Here is a 19,265-nt window from a genome sequence, read left to right as displayed (position 1 = left end):
GCTGATAGTATCCATTCAAATCTTTAGGCTGTCTCAGCATCATCATTTTGAATATATAACAGGATTCAGCATCAGGGAGATGCACAGAGCTGTTTCTAGTTGTGGCAGAGATAGATGACTGGCCTGTTATCTATTCATGGCTAATGACAAAGGTTTCACCCGCCCCTTCCTGGGCTATCATCACAATACTTTGATGAGTTATACAGTTCACAAAGGTTTAAAATGTCAAAATTCCGAAACTGCTTGATGGGGAGTTATAAGGTTATTCTTTATTCAGCCAAAAGTTATTACTGAGGGCCTACTATGTGCAGGGCTGGTGATACCCTGTCTTCAAGAAGCTTACTGGCTAATAGACCCAGCTCTCATTACAGGCAAACACTTCAAAACAAGCCCATAGTTAGTCCACCACATACTGACGACTGCTTTCTGTGGGCCTGCAGCTATGCTGGAAACGGAACACATCAGACACAGTAAATACGGCCTCTCTCCTCTGCAGGCTCTCAGAGCACTTGCTGCTCCCTGCCGCCCCAGTGGGTACGGTCCCCAAGGCAACAGCAGCCATCACCAGGTGAGCAAGTCATGTCACATGACTACTTAGAGGAGTTGAGGGAAAAATGGAACAAAGCTCATTCGATTGTGACACGTTTTAATGTTTGGCCTCATTAGTGAAGTCAGGAAGTTTAAAAGAAACGCAATCCGTCTCAACTGCTGGTGCTACAGTCCTCTGGATTTTTAACAGTCTTTCACTAAAGGTCCTTGGTTTTATTTTAAATAGCAAAATACAAGTACCCTCATGGATTAGATATAATATTTCTTTGACAACGACTGACTTCCAAGCATACTAGAGATGGTGTTTATTCACTTGATTGTCTGATTTGGTTTTATATGCTAGCCCTATGGTAAATCTGGGATATTTAACTGCTCTCTTAAATACTTAAGTTTAGCCGTAAAGCAAATGCAAAAAGTAAAACAAGCAAAGTGAAACAAAATGAAAAAAAAAAAATCACATTTTCTAGACTTTAAAAACCTAGATTCACAGTATTTTACATTTTCTGTGGTAAACTCAGTAGGCAAAGGGAGAAGGGATTCTTTGTCTTTAACTTAAAATATGCAGTATGACAGATGTAATGATGGGTATTCTTCCTTCACAGATACTTTTGCTGACACAGTCTGTGGTCTGTGTCTAAAATAGCTAATGTGCTTTTTAACCACTGAATGACACTTCTCTATTATAGAAAAACAAAGCAATTTTTACCAATGTTTGAACAAATGATGTATAAAATGAAAGAATAATTTGTTTTTATAGTTCTCTGCCAAGCTCCATAGCAGGCTGCCCAACCTGCAAACAATTTATTCTGTAAGAAATGTCACTAAATAATGACAAGGACTCACAGGTCAAATGGATTTACATTATATAATTTAAGTGTCATTCCAGGAAGACCTGATGGCATTTTGAACAAATAATCTCATTTATTCTTGAAGCTCTAAGCTTCAACAAGCTAATTACTGTTGAACTAATGGGGAAACTAAGCATTATAATATAATGTGTGAACATCTGTTTTATCTACACTTCAAAAATTTATAGAATTATGCAAATGCCACAAAATGATTCATTAAGTATAAAAGAGGCTTACAGGCATTTAAGGTCTGAACTTAACCAACATCATGTTTAAAATATACAGTAATTCTCTCTGCTTTGATTAAATGTGAAGGAAGTTTGGTCCATTTTCTCAGGCCCATTGAGAAAATATTGCACATGCAGGCTTCATCACTGGAAAGAAACTATTTCTAGTGAAAATCTCCTAAAGCCAAGTAGGTAAAATGTCACACTTCAAAACAGTCAAATCTACAGTCTATCTTAATTGCACAATGTCAAAGAAATGTTTCAGGAGCCAAAAATGAAACACTCTAAGGAACGAGGTATGAACTACCAATTGCTGTGGCACTTGGCCTTGATGAAGTAAACGTGCTTTCTAATCACACATAAAACCTATAAAAGTACTAACTGGGTTTTGCTGAAAGAGATACCAGAAAGTAAGAAAACAACAAAAAACCAGGTTTTTAATCTTCGTATTCAGGAAACATCATCAGTAAAAAGGGGTTAATGTGAACACGTGCATTTAAATCTGCTGGAAAACAGGGCATGCAGCACCTCAGTATAACGTGGAAGGCAGGTAACCAGCCCGGTGAACACACCGGCCGGGGTTGTGGAAGGCACGCAGATGTCGCCCTACTTCTCATAGGGAAGACTCTGGGGGCCTGACTGCAACAAAAGATCCTTGCTGATTAAAGAGAATTTAATCCCGAAGCATCAAGCATGGAGCCCCAGCATCAAGTACACGAGGCAGACTGGGAGATGGCGGTAGCTTCTTCTCAACACTTTACGCAAGAGTTGCCCTGTGCCAAAGTGGAGGGTCATTTGTGTCCCCTCGAGTTTCTGCAGGTCACTGTTCCTTGTTCTCACTCATCCCGGAGGGCAGGCAGCCATCCTGTAAGGGAAGCTGCGCTCCCACCCCAATAGATGCTGTCACGACCGCCCTGACAAAGGACAGATGTGAGTGTATCACTTTGGTTATCTGAGAACAGAAGCAGACAGGATGGGGAGGAGGTGTCCCTCACTAACAGTGCTGGGTGGGGACCAGAGGTCTGGCTGCTGCCCTTAGACAATTTCAAACAGATTTTCAGATACACTCCATGTATCCTTAGCCCACAGCCTTTTCTCTAGCACAGCTCAGACCTACTAATATCACAAACACTGTGTGACTAATCAAGGTAGTGGAGTGAAAGCAGAAGGTCATATTTTATGTTTTAAACACAGAAGAAATCAGGGCAGGTTAAAAGAATAATAAATGCATGCACTTGTGTTTGGAATTGAAGTCTACAGACCAGAGCTGATTTAAATGTTGATTTAAACAAATACACTTCGTGTCTAAACAGACCCTATTTTGGCATACATTCATCATCACTTAAGCTTATTTCACAAACATGCCTAGCAGCTATTTTGCAAAAACAATAATTTAGATTTGAAGACTTTGAAGGGAAAACAGGCAAGATTAGATCACAATAGAACCAATTTTTTGGAACAATACGAATCCTTCAGTTGCTGAGAATTTTTAAAAAGTGAAAAGAGTAAGTCTACATACAGGGAGAAGAACTGTTAGTAAAAGGAGAATGTAAGAACAAAGACCACTTCCCCAAATGCAGAGTAAAAGATTATCTTCTTTACACATGGAATAAGCTCTCATCCATAATTTTTCAGAACCAGAAATGTTATTTTAAATAATTTTCTGTGAGCAAAAGCATGAAAATAAAGGCGTTACAAAAAGTATACCCTGTTTGACACAGCCAAAGACAACTCTGCTAGGATAAAATTTTAATGACACTACAATTAATTCCTAAAAGGCTGGGGAGTAGAGGTGAGATGTTTTAAAATGCCAATCCAAGTAGATCCAGAAGATCTGCCACCTTCAGGATTCTACCAGACTGGGTACCCTACACCATTCCTATCAATGGTGCAATTTGAAAAACAGAAAATATCAGCCTCACCTTCAGATGCACATGTCATAAATTTCCAGTTGACTATAGCTAATGCAAAAGTAATTAGCTTTTCTTTATACGAATAACCCTCTTTTCCCTTACACAATAAATACTGAAGGAATTACTTACTCTATAATTGTCTGCCATGATTTAAAGTTAAATAAATAAAGACAAAGCACTACTTCGTACTCTCAGCACTGAAAATATATGAAAACTTATACTCATTGCATCTAGTCAACCCAGTCCAAAATTGGGACCAAAGCCACATATGTATTTTAGATACAAATCTCTATAAAATCCATGTATTGTACTCAAGAGACCTAAGCTATCAAACATCTACCATCTCTTAATACACAAGCAGTGCTCAACTGTACTGGTTAGTAAACATTAGTCACCAGCAAGTGCCAATATGGCTACTAAAATTCTAAGTGATGGAGACAATACAGCCGATGCTTTCAGAATATGTCACATAAGATTTGCGACACCTGTTTAAGTGTGAATAATTACACTGCTGCTTTTTGGTTATAAAATAGGGAAATACAATATTACAGGGCACAGGAATGCTGCTCTGGGTAAAAAAGTTTATTTTTGCTGGTGGGAGGCAGGTTTCATGAACAAAACTTTGAAAAACACAAGTCTCATTCTGATGCTGAATGCTGAGGCAAAGCAACCGTGCAGGCAAAAATAAAAACCAATATAACATGAAAGCATTATTATGTTCAAGAAAGGAAAAGCTCTAGCTTTTGAATTTTAAATTTTCTCTAGGCCTAATCTTGGGCAATATGATTAGTTAAAATGAAATCTGCACTGAGCTAGTATGACTGTAATTAACTGTACTTTACAGTCTAATTTTTAAGTGATTAACAAGGAAAGAATATTTTATGTGTCAGTATTAATAGAAAATCTGAATGGTATTAAAACGAAAGAAATGACAAAGATAAAATTGGCAGAGAATATAAAACTTTATTTCCATTGCTGTCACTGGTTTGAAATGCATCCTCTGATTCTGTTTCCCTCTCCATATTGGTACTTTCCCTTCTTCACGGGATTGTGGTTAGAGAATATTTTTTGAATGGAAAGAAGTTATTTGCAAATATAGAGTTTTAAAGAAAAACTTGAGAATGAATGTATCTTCATAATTAGATTCAGAAAAAAACCAAAAAACCAAAAACCAAATGAGGTCTACAGTGACTCTTCAAAGGCACTTTAAATTTAAAAGTTAAAAAAAAAAATCCTCTTACTTAATCCAGTTCATCAGCTCCACTGTATCTGGATCATAGAATTCTCTCAACTCGGAGAGTTCATCCATCATTCCTGGCCAGAACTGAAATTAAAAACAAAACTAAACAAAACCAAAATCCACCCCCAGACCCACAACTATCACTAAGATTAAAGTGAAAAAGGAGAAACTGCATATAACTTGTGAACTAAATAAACACGGTAACTGGAATATTAGAACTACTTCACTTCTGCAGTCAACCTTCTAGTGTAAGTGAGATAAAGTCTGAGAAAAGATTCCAAAATTATTGTGAGCTGGAGCTAATTAGAAATAGAGGTGTTGCCAACTTTAAAAAATGAGCTTTTATTTTACACTAATAAAAATGCTGTTGTATGTGGTGTTAATATCTAGTAAAACATTAATTTGGATAAGACAGGAATAGCAACCATGAGAAAGTTCACAGGATATGAGAAAAATGTGACTAACTAACTTCATGTAATTTATCTTTAAATGTAGAATGTGCCCTGTAGAAGACAGCACCATTTTAGAGCTACAAAAATGCTTTGGAATACAGAATCTCATTTTACCCTCACAACTCCTCAGGGAGAAAGATGACGCAGAAGGCATCATCACCATGGCTATTTTTATTTTTCGTTTTACTAGTCTGGAGACCTTGGCTCAGAGAGGTAGATAACCTGAGTTGCTCAGATCAGAGTGGCAGAGTCACAACTGGAAACTTTTCATTGTGTGATATGGTGCTTATATTGTTGAAACTAGAAATCTGGACAAATTGTTTGATGACTATTAACATAATTACAGGTACAAAGGGGGAGAAGAATATTTGAAAGTAGGACGGTCCAGGAAAATCTGGTACATCTGAGTATTATATTTATGCCACTGGTGCCTCCTACTCAACTTGAGTAACTTAAGCTATGCAGATATAAGGTAAAAATACACTCTGAATCCACTGCTTTTCTAATATAACTTGTCTGTTTAATTCAACAATTAATTAAATGTTCACTGTTTTATCAAATGGCAGTTGGCTAAAAAGACTTGATCATCTAACTACACGCTAAGGTGAACTGCAGAACTCATTTCCTATATTGAAATAGAAGCCCAGTGATAATGTATCTACACTTCATTAACGTCGCAAGTATAATCTTTTTATTTAAGAACCACTAACTAGAAGCAAAGTGGCACCTGACTGGTCTATGGCTGTTTTTTTATCCCCATCACTTTCTTATCTTGTCTTCTCATCTTTGGCCATTTTTACTACTCATTCATATCTTGTCTCCTGGGTGGGTAAATCAGGAAAATTGCTGGTGCTGGTGACAGAAAATCAGGTGTCAGCACTATTAGTCCTAGGTTTCAGAAGAGATGTAATAAAAATTACTGATTAAATGATACCTCTGTAAGATTCCAATTACCCATTATCCCTATTAATTTTGATAACAACAGAATACCAACTTTTAAATGATATTTTAATTATTTTCGTATAAAACATATTTTGAAATCTGTGACTTCAATGGTTATTAGATATTTTTCTAGTTTGAAAGTTGCTGTTAATTCTGAAAATGTTAATATATGGTAACACAGTCTTATGATAAACTTCTTAAACAATGTGAAAACAAATGTTGAATTAACTAAATGCTGTTCCTAAATGATCAGCAGTAGTTTATATGAGATTTTAGGTATCCAAATAAGTTAACTAACACGAGAGCAATAATTTTATTAAACTCTTGATTTTAGAGTGGAGACTAGCACATACTTTTTCCCTTTTAAACAGGATTATCCTAAGCAGACATGTAGCAAAACAGGTATTATGAACAAGAAAATTTGAAATCCTCATTATAAGTGCTATGTAAAACTTAAATCAGGCTTTGAAATATTAGTTCATATTTCTTACAGATACATCTGTTCAATAGTTGGAAAACATATTCAGTTTCAGGGTAACCCCTAATATACATAAGATCTTTATTTTCTTTGCGATTTTGTATTTTATAAAACACAAATACAGTTTTGAGAAGCTGAAACACGTAAACTATTTTATACAGTGAAAGCTGGATGTGTTAGGATTTCTCCTGAAGTCCAATACTGAGAGAGGCGAGGCCACCTGTCTTCGGAAGGATTCTTCAGAATTACTACTAACTCTCTTACTCAGGGTACATCTACAAAGACTCCCTGAGGAAATGATGGCCTTTTCAGTGCTACCATTGGTTCTTCTACAGCAGTGGTTCTCAAGAGGGGTTGGGGGAGGGATTCTGCCACACCCGCAAGGGGACATTTTGCAGTGTCTAGAAACATTTTTGATTGTCACAGCTGGAAGTTGGTGCTATTGGCATGTAGTGGGTAGAAGGTACGGATGCTGCTAAGTGTCCTATAACGCACAGGACGGCTCCTAAGACAAAGAATTATCTGGACAAAATGTCAACAGTGCCGCTGCTGAGAATCCCTGTTCTCTGCAGGGGGTTCTCAAGTTTGATGGTGCATTAGCACCACCTGGAGGGCTGGTTAAAACCCGGATCACTGGACCCCACTCCCAGAGCTCCTGATTCAGCAGGTCGGGAGTAGGACCCAAACATCTGCATTTCTAACAAGTTCGCAGCTGATGCTGATGCTGCTTGTTTATTTCTTCTATAAAGTCCCTCCTCGATGTTATCAAGAACAAGAGACGTTAAGTCCTCAAGTAGCTATTAAAAAATCAACAAATTTTCAAATAAATATTTGAGACATAAAGGAACTCAGCCTACACACAGAGACAGTGGGAGAAGACTGTTACGGTGTGTGTATGTCTTTAGTGGTGAGACAGGAATGATGACGAGCTGCATCTTTTCTGTGAGGAGGGTGCTTTACCCCTCAGAATCAATGTGTAATAAAGCTATCTCGTTCATCATTAAACATATACTCTGCCTAATCCTTAATTGTTGCTTTCCAGATGTTTGTAAGAAGTTGCATTTATTTACTGTAGAGCAATAAAATTCCCAGAGGCATGGTGGCAGAAATGACCTATTTCTATGTTTCCTAGTATCTGGGAGTTGGCACAGTGGTCCACCCATAACAGCAAATGTTTTGATAGATAGGAACACGATAGAACATAATTCTTTGCAATATTTACAATAGAAGTATCTAACAGTGACTATCAAACATTTCTTTTAGCCTAAAACCCTTGCTTCAGATAAAATCTTACATGAAAATATAAGCAAATAAACCCAGAAGCTGAGCTGCCATAGCTGATCCTTTCTGTAGGAGAGTCCCACCCGCCTCCCCACTCCCTTTAGCTGCCCTCCCAAATCGGGAACTATACACAGTAGAGTTTGAAATCCATTGTTCTACCTTAAAATGAAGTTTGAAGAAAAAAATCTAAACTTAAAAAATGTGTAAGATTTTTTTTTAAAAAGAGAGCATAAGAGCTCAATTGGATAAAACAATCCAAGCTACCTGCCCAGGTAACAATTCAAGCCTCTAAATCTCAAAGATGTGATGAAAGACTCACTGTCTCGTATGGGGAGGAGTCTCAGAATTGAAACACAGTTAATGCTGTTTCAGAAATCAGTCAACTGAGAATATGAAGAATTTCTTTATTTCCTACTGAAACTGAAGGACATAACAAGGCTAAACTTAGACTGTATTTATATGTGCCCAGCCCTCTTACAAAGATGATTTTAAGCATCTAATAAAATATGTAGGTTAAAGTAAGATGCATTTTAGGATCTTACTCTATAAAACGCAGGTAACAGGGAAAACTAATTTTTCTCCTTTATTCACCTCATAATAGGTCTGAAAACATCTTTATTTTCAGAATTTGCATCAGCTGACTAGTAAGTCAAAACCAAAATTAATTAGAATAATTAAATTGTAGTTTTTTTTGTTATAATGTTTTTACCTGTTAAATCCCATTTTGGGAAGTACATCACTCTTCCTATCAATGTCAACTGCCATAAGAAGAAGCTAAGTAGGTATTTGTAAGTATTTGTAAGTTCTGCAAACCACTCTACCAATGACACACAAAGTACACTGAGTCAAAGCAATTATTCTGCTAAATAGATTAAAGACAGGAATGAGGACAATCAGCCTTACCTTATAGCACAGATACAGCAGTATTAATATCGGTATTGAATATCGCATTATACATATCTATATAAGAAAGACATTATTTAGATTACAAGTGTTTAGGAATATTTTTGCTTTTACATTTTTGCTTTGTAAATACATTTTTTTTTAAACAACAAAAGTATAATTTAACAGAGCATGAGTCTCCGATATGCAAGACAACTGAGTCAATCATTCATAAGCTATTTGTAGCTCCTACCATATTGCCACCTAGTGAATTTATAGGGCAGAACAACCCAGAACTGCACTTATGGGCCATTAATCATTACTGTACACTTAGTAGTAATTATGTTTATATTATAATAATTAACAATAATAATAATAGCGATAACTCTGGATAATGGGATTACTGGTGATTTTTAATTTTCCTTTTTGTGCTTTTCAGTATTTCCAAATTCGGTATAATGAACATATCTAACTTATGGTCTGGAAAAAAAATGATTTAGAAAATGAAGCTAAAATTAAACATAAAATCATTTAAAAATAATTCCTTATAAAATCATAATGTATCAATTATTTTTAGCTTTAAATTTTAGTATCCATTTTATCAAACTGATGTATGGACAACTGAAAAAAAAACCCAAAACCAACAGAATTGATAATGAAAGAAATACTAGAAGTCATAAAAATGAAATGGAAAAAGAGATAGCACTGACCCTCTTTGGGTTATAAAGATGGATCAACTTCAGAAGTAACTCCCATATTTCAGGGCTGCATAAGCCAAATGATGCAAACACACACATATGTGATGTCCAGAGGTACTTCATTCTGTAAGAAGAGAAGCAGGCAAAGGTCAACAGTGCTAGCTGTGTAGAAACCTGGAGTCTGAGACAGCTGTAAAGACAGCTGTATTATTTGTGATAGTAAAATCTTACTAAAACTATGCAGAAAACCATTGCCAAGGAGTTACTTATTAATTCCATTGCCTTTTGAGAACCATCATATAAGTAAAAGTAGAGGAATATTGGTAATTAGGAAAAAAACTGGTTATAAATAATATTTTGTACTGGGAGAAGATAGTAAACAAGGACATTTTTATGGGAACCATAATCATTAATTAAGATGATCATCAGTTTGCAAATTATATTGCTAAACTATGTCAGGTGAAGAGTGGTCAAATAAAAAAATAAACAGATAAGACAAAAATACCTCATTGTACTCAATGCCAAGAATCCGAACAGAATCGTATGTATTAAATTGTAGGCAGTTTCTGGTTTCAGGCCGATTGTGTACTCTCCCATTTTATACATGGGTTGCTGATTTGTAGAATAACTGCATAAAATAGTACATATACAAAAATTAAAGCTGGGTAACTAATTTTGATTTAGTTAAATCTTTCTTAAAGAAGAAGATACAAGGACTTCCCTGGTGGCGCAGGGGTTAAGAATCCGCCTGCCAATGCAGGGGACACAAGTTCCAGCCCTGGTCTGGGAAGATCCCACATGCCGCGGAGCAACTAAGCCCGTGCGCCACAACTACTGAGCCTGTGCTCTAGAGCCTGCGCGCCACAGCTACTGAGCCCACGCCCCGCAACTACTGAAGCCTGTGCGCTCTAGGGCCCGCGTGCTACAACTACTGAGCCCATGTGCAGCAACTACTGAAGCCCACGTGCCTAGAGCCCATTCTCTGCAGAGAAGCCACAGCAATGAGAAGCCCACACACCGCAAGGAAGAGTAGCCCCCGCTTGCCGCAACTACAGAAAGCCTGCACACAGCAATGAAGACCCAATGCAGCCAAAAATAATAACTAACTAAAAAAAAAGGAAGATATAAGAAACCTATGCCTTCATATATTTAGAAATGTTTTATTTCCCTAAGATAAAGTGAATCAGCTCTGATCAATTTTGAATTTGTTTATGAGGCTAAAAGTGTCATAATATAAATGCATTAAGAATTAGAGTAACTAAAATTGAACAAATTTCATTTTAATTTAAGCAAAACCTTAAAGTCCTTTAAGCCTTTCAATTATAAGAGATAGCAAAGAATATATAATTTTGGAATCACTGAAACTACAAGAGATCTTTAGAGATGTCATAGTAGTTACTCATATTTTTCTAGTTTTTACAAATAAGAAGTAAAAATGTATCCATTAACTTGGAATTCAGTTCCTTTACGAACCAATGATCACATTTTTAACCTACCACAATACCTCATTACATATGCCTAACATGATTTTTTAAAATTAACTTAATTTTGGCTGCATTGGGTCTTTGTTGCTGCGCGCGGGCTTTCTCTAGTTGAGGTGAGCGGGGGCTACTCTTCGTTGCAGTGTGCGGGCTTCTCACTGCGGTGGCTTCTCTTGTTGCGGAGCACAGGCTCTAGGCACACAGGCTTCAGTAGTTGTGGCATGCGGGCTCAGTAATTGTGGCTTGCGGGCTCTAGAGCGCAGGCGCAGTAGTTGTGGCACACGGGCTTAGCTGCTCCGCGGCATGTGGGTTCTTCCCAGATCAGGGCTCGAACTGTGTCCCCTGCATCGGCAGGCAGATTCTTAACCACTGCGTCACCAGAGAAGTACCCTAACGTGATTTTTAAAAATCAAATATGGCTACATTAAGATGACTGCAATAAAATTAACAATAACCCTTCAACATCATCTAACACCCAGTTCACGTTCTATTTTCTATTTATTGCAATAGCTTTTTTCAGGTGGTTTCTTTGAATGAGGATCCAAAGCTTTCATACTGCATTTCATCAATGTCTCTTTAAATTATCTTTCAATCAATAAAAAAAGTACTCCCCCATCCCCACTTTTAAGGGCATTTACTCGTTGAAGAAAATGCATCATTTGTCCTATAACTGTTCCTACCTTCTGGATTTGGCCGATTGTCTCCTCGTGGTGCCATTTAATATATTTCTCTATTCCCATGTTTCTTATAAACTTGTAATTAGATCTAGAGGTTAATTATTAGAGTCAAGTTCATTTATTTTGGCAAGTACACTTCATGGGGATATGATGTATTCCATATTGCATCACACTGGGAAGCACGTACTGTCTGGTTGTCCCCACTTGAATGATGTTGAGATGGATGAGTGGGTTCAGATTTGCACAATTTGTTGTCAAGGGGAAAAGGAAACAACAGCAAGGGCTGCCAATTTAGGATAAAAATAATACTTCTATAAAGGCCCCACTTATCCTTCACACAAATCCAACAGACTTGGATATGTACAGTGCTTCCATGTAACTATAGACCTATTATTTCCTGGAAATCCTCTTTTACACCACCCTAGATACATAAGAAAATTAAAATGATACTCTATGGTAATTTTCACCACTGGTGATAATCTTTACTTAAACGTTATATATCACAACCCAAACTCTGGCTTCCATTGATACTAAAAGATTACTCCAGACAAGAACATACCCTCTCATCCTCCCTTGATACCTGGGAGAATTCTGCAACACCTCTCCCAGTGCCCACAACTGAGCTGGACAGCTCTATTAATCCCATGAGTACAGAACAGGGTATCCTTTTCAGTTATATACTGCACACTAATGTAGATGTGGTGTATAAACGTAACGGTACCATCCTTCCTAGTACTAGAAAGTAGAAATACTTTAAATACTTGGCATTGATAATATATCCTTCAAATTACTTAGACGTTAATTCACATTGAGACACTATAATTCTTAAATGACTTTAATTAATGTAGTGCTTTCCTCTAATAAAGTCCTAATATCCCTACCTGGTAAAATCTTTATCTATAATCATATACCAAATAAGCTTCCAAGGACAGCCCATAGATTCACACTGAGCATGGCAGACATTTTCACACAACACTGCAGGCCAACTGAACTTCCTGCTTTGCATGCTGTCTAGAGTCCTGTCGACACCTGGTGTGTCTGCAATAATATTAAGTTACACTGTCTAGAATAATTTCCATCTATTTTCATGGGGCTAAATTTTTATCTTGGACTCGGTATAAAAAGAACACTTCTGAAAGATACTAAGATAGTTTATAGTCAATGAAATAGCTTCATGGTTCAATGTTGCTTCATTCTTAATAATCATAAAACACCCCAACTGATCTGGGCTCATTGTAATGACTTTCTCCCAGCACAGCTCTCCGGTGGCTGCGAATCACAGCTCACCAGCACCTTAATTGGCAAGGTAACTACACAGGAAAAGGGTTTCCTTCTGGGCTTCATTACTTTTCCACAAATGACAGTAGCTTCAACTTCTTACACTTAATTTTCTTTCAATTTAACATGGATAGTAAATGCAAAAACCTCCATCAGCTTGATAGGCAGGTATTCTTCATACTCCCTGACTTTCTCTTTTAAGTAGATTAGCAGACATGCTAAGTTTTAAAAAACTGTCAACTAATATACTTAAGACTTTTAGTAGATGCTAATAATTATGGTCCATTCCAACTTTATAAGCCCTTAAACAAGATGTAACAAAACAAATAAACAATGGTTAACTCTTGACAGTTCATGAGAAATAAAAAAGGCAGCTGGAGAAAGAAAGGTAGAAAAACACAGGAAATTAATAATGGGAACAAAACAGAAAGACTACAAGTCAATAATAATAACACTTGCTAATGATAGCTAAAATCTACACAATATACTCTACGCATGAGGCACTGCTTTAAGTACTTTATGTAATTTTCACTTATTTATTTCTCACAAAACCCTGTAGAGTAAGTACTCTTAGTGCTCTCACTCTACAGAAATGGAAATGGAAATAATGAAGGGTTATGTAACTGGCTCAAAGATCACATTGTTCCCAAGTATGCGAGCCAGGACTTCAACCCAGACCTGTGTGCATGGCATCTACTACTTTTTACTGTCTCTTAACTACTCCACCCTTACCAACTGAGAGTACAGTCCACGCTAACCTGGGCACGTTCCCCCTTTAAGATGACTGTACTCTGTTCTGTATCTGATGTTTTGATTTTCAATTTAGCAATTTTTCTGCAACACAGAACAAGTTCATTAAAGCATAGAATTAGATTTCTGAAATATGCCATACCTGAGATTACGGAAGGCAACAGCTAATGCTGCAATCACTGTGATGGACAGAACAAATATATAAGCATAAAAAAGCAGAGTATCTGAAAGCCTTTCAAATGTATTAAAAGGCAGAAGGCCAAATGCTTCTTCACACAGATACAGGTTTGCATCAAAATCTCTAGGAAACAAAGGGAAAGCAAAGTATTAAATTCAGTACAAGATAAGTCAACCACCAACTTTTCCTCAAAATAAGCCTGAACTTAAGAACTGTTAACTTACATTTTAAAGACCCTGCTGATTTAATATAAAAAGCAAACACAGACTTTAAATTCAGTCATACCTTGTCGCTCCAAATCCAAATTTTGCCTTCAGAAATTTAAATATGTGTTCGTCTGACTTGAGGTTAAGAATTGTCTATCGGGGAGGGAGAAAATAAAAATTGCTATCAGTTCCTTATGCATGGTTTTCTGATAATTTCCCATTGAATACACATCTTCAGTGCTCCATTTCATAGGACTGTATGTGTGTGTATGTGTAAAATTAGTAAATGTTTACAATAGGTCTTAGAACTGAGAAATTCTAAGGCAGGGACTTTTTCACTTAAAAAAATTCTTTTATTGAAGTATAGTTGATTTACAATGTTGTGTTAGTTTCCGGTGTAAAGTGATTCAGTTATACATATATATTTTTTCTATTATGGTTTATATTGAATACAGTACACTGTACTTTACAGTAGGACCTTGTTGTTTATCTATTTTATATATAGTAGTATGTATCTGCTAATCCCAAACTCCTAGTTTATCCCTCCTCCAACCCCGTTCCCCTTTGGTAATCCTAAGTTTGTTTTCTATGTCTGTGTCTGTTTCTGTTTTGTAAATAAGTTCATTTGCATTATATTTTAGATTCCACATAAAAGTGATATCATATGGTGTTTGTCTTCCTTGTTCTGACTTACTTCACTTAGTATGATAATCTCTAGATCCATCTATGTTGCTGCAAATGGCATTATTTCATTCAAAAGCAGGGATTTTCAAACACCTTCTATTCCTTTTTTTTTTTTTTTTTTAGCAGAATCGTTTTTGCAAACAAAATCTAGGCATAAGTTCAACATGCGAAATAGATAAAAGATGAGGTTCTTTGGTTTCAGGGAGAGGGAGACGGCTGAAGCCCAGTGAGTACAACTTTTTAAATCAGAAAACCGATAATATCATGATCTGAAACCTCAAATAGGAACATAGCCCACAAAGCCTATTTTGCTTTGGGTTTTTCTGTCTGCAGATACAACTGATATAAGACTCATTCAAAGACAATTCAAGACACAGCAATAACGCTCAAGGGGTGAAGAGACAAATGCCAGTGTTTATCATTAGTGAGTATAATTTTAATTCACATCACTTTATTTTTAATTTATGGCTTACAAAAATTCATATAATATAAATGGGTGAAGAAATTGTATCAGAAGAAAAATGACGATAGAAAAGAAAATAAGATTAATCCAGAACTGAGGTTAGTACACAAAATATATTCAGTAGAGATGAGCCACAAATCTGGGCTCATGCATTCTAGTAGCAAATACAAAGAGGGAAATAAAAGCATTTATGCTACTCACAGGGTCATAAGATTAAAACAAACCACTTGCTCAGAAGACATCCTTAGAATCCTAAAACTGAGACTCAAGAGAAATTTTCCCCATGGGTACAGTAAAAACAGCGAACAGTCTCAAAGACTATTTTTTAAAAGTCTTCTCATTGTAGGTAGCTGGCAGAACATCAAGTGTAATTCAATAGGCATTATTCTTTGGGGAGTCAAAAAATAGTGGTCCAGACAAGTAGCCCTCTCCTGGCTTAATCCAGGCACAGATAACTGAACATGTAGAGTAGTGAAACAGACGGACTGCATATCTTTTAGCCAGTCTTTCAGAAATGCTGATTGTTCTGCTCAAATAAGTTTTTTTTTTAAAAAGTAAATTTTATTTATTTATTTATTTATGGGTGCGTTGGGTCTTTGTTGCTGCACGTGGGCTTTCTCTAGTTGCAGCGAGCGGGGGCTACTCTTCGTTGCGGTGCGCGGGCTTCTCATTGCGGTGGCTTCCCTTGTTGCGCAGCATAGGCTCTAAGCATGTGGACTTCAGTAGTTGCAGCACGTGGGCTCAGTAGTTGTGGCTCTCTGGCTCAGTAGTTGTGGCTCATAGGCTCTAGAGCGCAAGCTCAGTAGTTGTGGCGCATGAGCTTAGTTGCTCCGCAGCCTGTGGGATCTTCCCGGATCAGGGCTCGAACCCATGTCCCCTGCATTGGCAGGCGGATTCTTAACCACTGAGCCACCGGGGAGTCCCTCAAATAAGTTTTTGATAAGTAGTGAACTATATGGAGTTTAAGAAAATAGTGACAAGGACCTGGAGTGGAGGTGTTTAATGTGGCTGGCTGAGTGAAGGGTCTGTTTTTTCTTTGACAGTCAACAGACAGGGAGAGAGACTGCCATTCTCTTACAGAAGAGGAGTCTGTCATGTACATGCAGCTGTCTTCTGTCCCGAGACCAGCCTTCCCAGAGGGGCGAAATCATCTCAATTAATCAATGTGGTTCCGACAGTAAAGCCAGTTTATTTATGAACTTAACCCAATAAAAATCATGTCATTTTCTTCTTTTTTAGTACCATAGTACAGAAAACGCTCTAAAAAGTAGAAGTTTTAAATTTAGAGAAATACTTGTTTAATGCTTTTAAAGCTGAGTTTTTAAAAAGTTTAATAACTCAAAAGGTGGGTTCAAAGTAGAACATGTTAAAGAGCAAATAGAAATCAAGGACTAAAATCAAGAAAATAATCCCGTTACTGAAACAAAGGTAAAACTGAGTCTGTTTAAAGTAAAACTGGTAACTCTTTAGTAATGCTAAATTAAATGTCATTTTATTAACCTACCTTAATAATGTTGTTGAGAAAAAGTGTCAAACATAAAACCACAAATAAATGTAACAATAGTTTCCCAAGCCTATTAAGGAAGCTTCCAGTTTTCAGGTTTTTCTAGAAATTAAAAGAGTTGAGTTTCAATTTTTTAATTTTAATATAACTTCATAAACATTTAAGATGAGATTACTTAAGAATTTAAAACATTGGGTCACGCAACATATAGGGAAAATATGACAATTTTCATGAGGTTACATTGTCTTAATATTTTTTTTTTCTAATAGTAAATGAATCACTTAATAATAAGCTCCATATGATGAGGAAATGTGTCCCAGTCCTTTTTTTTTTTTTTAAAAGACCTCTTCAACCAGAGTATGGAGTCGTCCACTTAGAAGGTACTCAGCATATACTGACTGAACTTGATCCACTGATTCATCTTTTTATCCACTGATTCATATATCACAGACTATAACCCATTAAATAAAAGACCTATATACAAAAAGTAAATTGTGCTCTTTGATACACAATAGTTTTCTTATAACCCTCAAATAACTTTATGGATTATCAAATATAATAATATCTAAACAGTTCAAACATGAGTGATGTTTATTTATAATTAAAGTTAAAAGGATAAATGAGAAGTACAGTTTTTAATAGTCAATTAAAAGCCTGTTTTTTAAAATTTTGTAAAGATTTGTCCATAGCAGCTCTCACTCAAAAGACTAATAACAAAACGTATTTATTCTTCCCAAAATGGAAAACAAAACAGCTTCTTAATATAGAAGTGCTTTTGAGAAATGTTTCTCATATGCTTATAAGACAGAAAACAGGCTTTGCAACATTATTAAGGAAAAACAACTAACTCTTAAATTTTATATAAATTTAAGAGATTTTAATTATATAATAAAGTCAAAAGATGAGGCCAATGTCAAACATGCTATTCTAGGAAATGTCCCAGTTTTTTCTAAAGGTATTTATTTGGAATCTCAAAATTCTCAAAACAGAGTTAATTTTAACTCACTTAAAAATCAATAATATGATATGGAAGGATAGGGGAAAGAGTGGTGTTACTACTTCAAATAACAACAAGGTGTCCACCAACTTTAAAGACTGTGACAAACACATTTCCACAAGCAATATGTTCTTCTCACTCTTGAGTTCACACATGAAAAAAGTCAACATTTTTTTCTCTTTTATTCTAACTTTAAACCAATGGCAGTCAAACAAGTGTCTCTGGCTAATCCTGAATTTAATTAAGATTCCAATTTTCTAAGAAATAATAAACGTCAAAACAAAGGAATGGCAGATCAGAAAGCTTGAAAACAAATGCTATACCATGCACTTCAAAAAAAGCAAATAATGGCCCTACTGCTTTTTAGTGGGAATTTGGTCATAAATTTTCCTTTGTATACTATATGAAAACAAGGTCTAAACAACCACACAATTAAAAAAAAAAGTTTACTTTGATTAAGGACAAAAAAAAATCCTACCTGAAGTTTCCTTGCAATTAACACCGAAAGGTTAAAACTGATAAGCAATGATCCAAGAATCATGGAATTAAAAAACTGAAGAATGCAGACCAGGAGTAAACCTGTTAGCTGTATACCATACAGCCATGTCACCTGCAACAACCAAGGATTAGATGGTTAAACAGATTTTATCAAGAGGCTCCCACATGCTGACAGGTTGGTCCCTAGTTGGATACATCTCAAGTTATAAATAATGCAGAAAACACACCGAGCTTCAAGTAATACAATCTAAGAAAGGAAAACAGTAACTCTTTATCTACCTTTTAATTACAGAACATTTTAAACTTTATAACATTAAGAAGAACAGGGATATATGAAGTAGAGGAAGCAAACAATGGTATAAATATATTCTAGAAATAGGCAAATGCTGTTTGTAGTCTTTAATTTTCTTCTAAATTCCTTTACAGTATGGCCTATAGTATTTTACTGTATTCCAACAATCAGTATTTTTATCGTACTCCATTATTTCCCAATCTTCCCTAATGACTAATGATGTTGAGCATCTTTTCAGGTCCTTATTGAACATTTACATATCTTCTTTGGAGAAATATCTATCTAATCTTTTGCCCATATTTTAACGTTGAAAGAGTTGTTAAGAATTCTTTATATATTCTGGAAATCCTTATTCAGATATATGATTTGCAAATATTGTCTCGTATTTTGCGAGTTGTCTTTTCACTTTCTTGATGGTATCCTTCCAGGTACAAAAGTTTTAAATTTTGATGAAGTCCAATTCACCTATTTTTTCCTTTAGTCCCTTGTGCTTTTGGTGTTCTATCAAAGAAGGCTTGGGCTACTCCAAGGTCATAAATATTTATTCCTATCTTTTCCTCTAAACATTTCATAGTTTTAGCTCTTAAAATCAGGTCTATGATCTAGTTTGAGCTAATTATTGTGTATGGTAAGAAGAAGGGGTCCAACTTCATTCTTTTGCATATAGATATCCAGTTATCACAGCACCATTTTTTTTAATGGGGTTTTCCAATTTTAAAAAAAAATTTTAAATTTTATTTTATTTTT

General features: G+C 35.9%; 1 protein-coding gene across 2 annotated transcripts in view; it reads right to left on the bottom strand.

Moving 5' to 3' along the window:
• DPY19L3 (dpy-19 like C-mannosyltransferase 3) overlaps positions 1-19,265 on the bottom strand; it is a 69,758-nt gene that overhangs the window by 10,430 nt on the left and 40,063 nt on the right. For both annotated transcript variants that reach the window (XM_068528727.1, XM_068528728.1), the window contains 8 exons: positions 18,207-18,338; positions 16,732-16,833; positions 14,160-14,233; positions 13,839-13,997; positions 10,016-10,138; positions 9,523-9,634; positions 8,834-8,890; positions 4,779-4,861 (listed from right to left, as the gene is read on the bottom strand). In XM_068528727.1, coding sequence (XP_068384828.1) covers positions 4,779-4,861; positions 8,834-8,890; positions 9,523-9,634; positions 10,016-10,138; positions 13,839-13,997; positions 14,160-14,233; positions 16,732-16,833; positions 18,207-18,338 — 842 coding nt within the window. The remainder of the gene's footprint in view (positions 1-4,778; positions 4,862-8,833; positions 8,891-9,522; positions 9,635-10,015; positions 10,139-13,838; positions 13,998-14,159; positions 14,234-16,731; positions 16,834-18,206; positions 18,339-19,265) is intronic.

The sequence above is a fragment of the Eschrichtius robustus genome, chromosome 19 (genome assembly GCF_028021215.1).
Source record: "Eschrichtius robustus isolate mEscRob2 chromosome 19, mEscRob2.pri, whole genome shotgun sequence".
Taxonomy (NCBI): domain Eukaryota; kingdom Metazoa; phylum Chordata; class Mammalia; order Artiodactyla; family Eschrichtiidae; genus Eschrichtius; species Eschrichtius robustus.
This window is presented reverse-complemented; position numbering and strand designations above follow the sequence as displayed.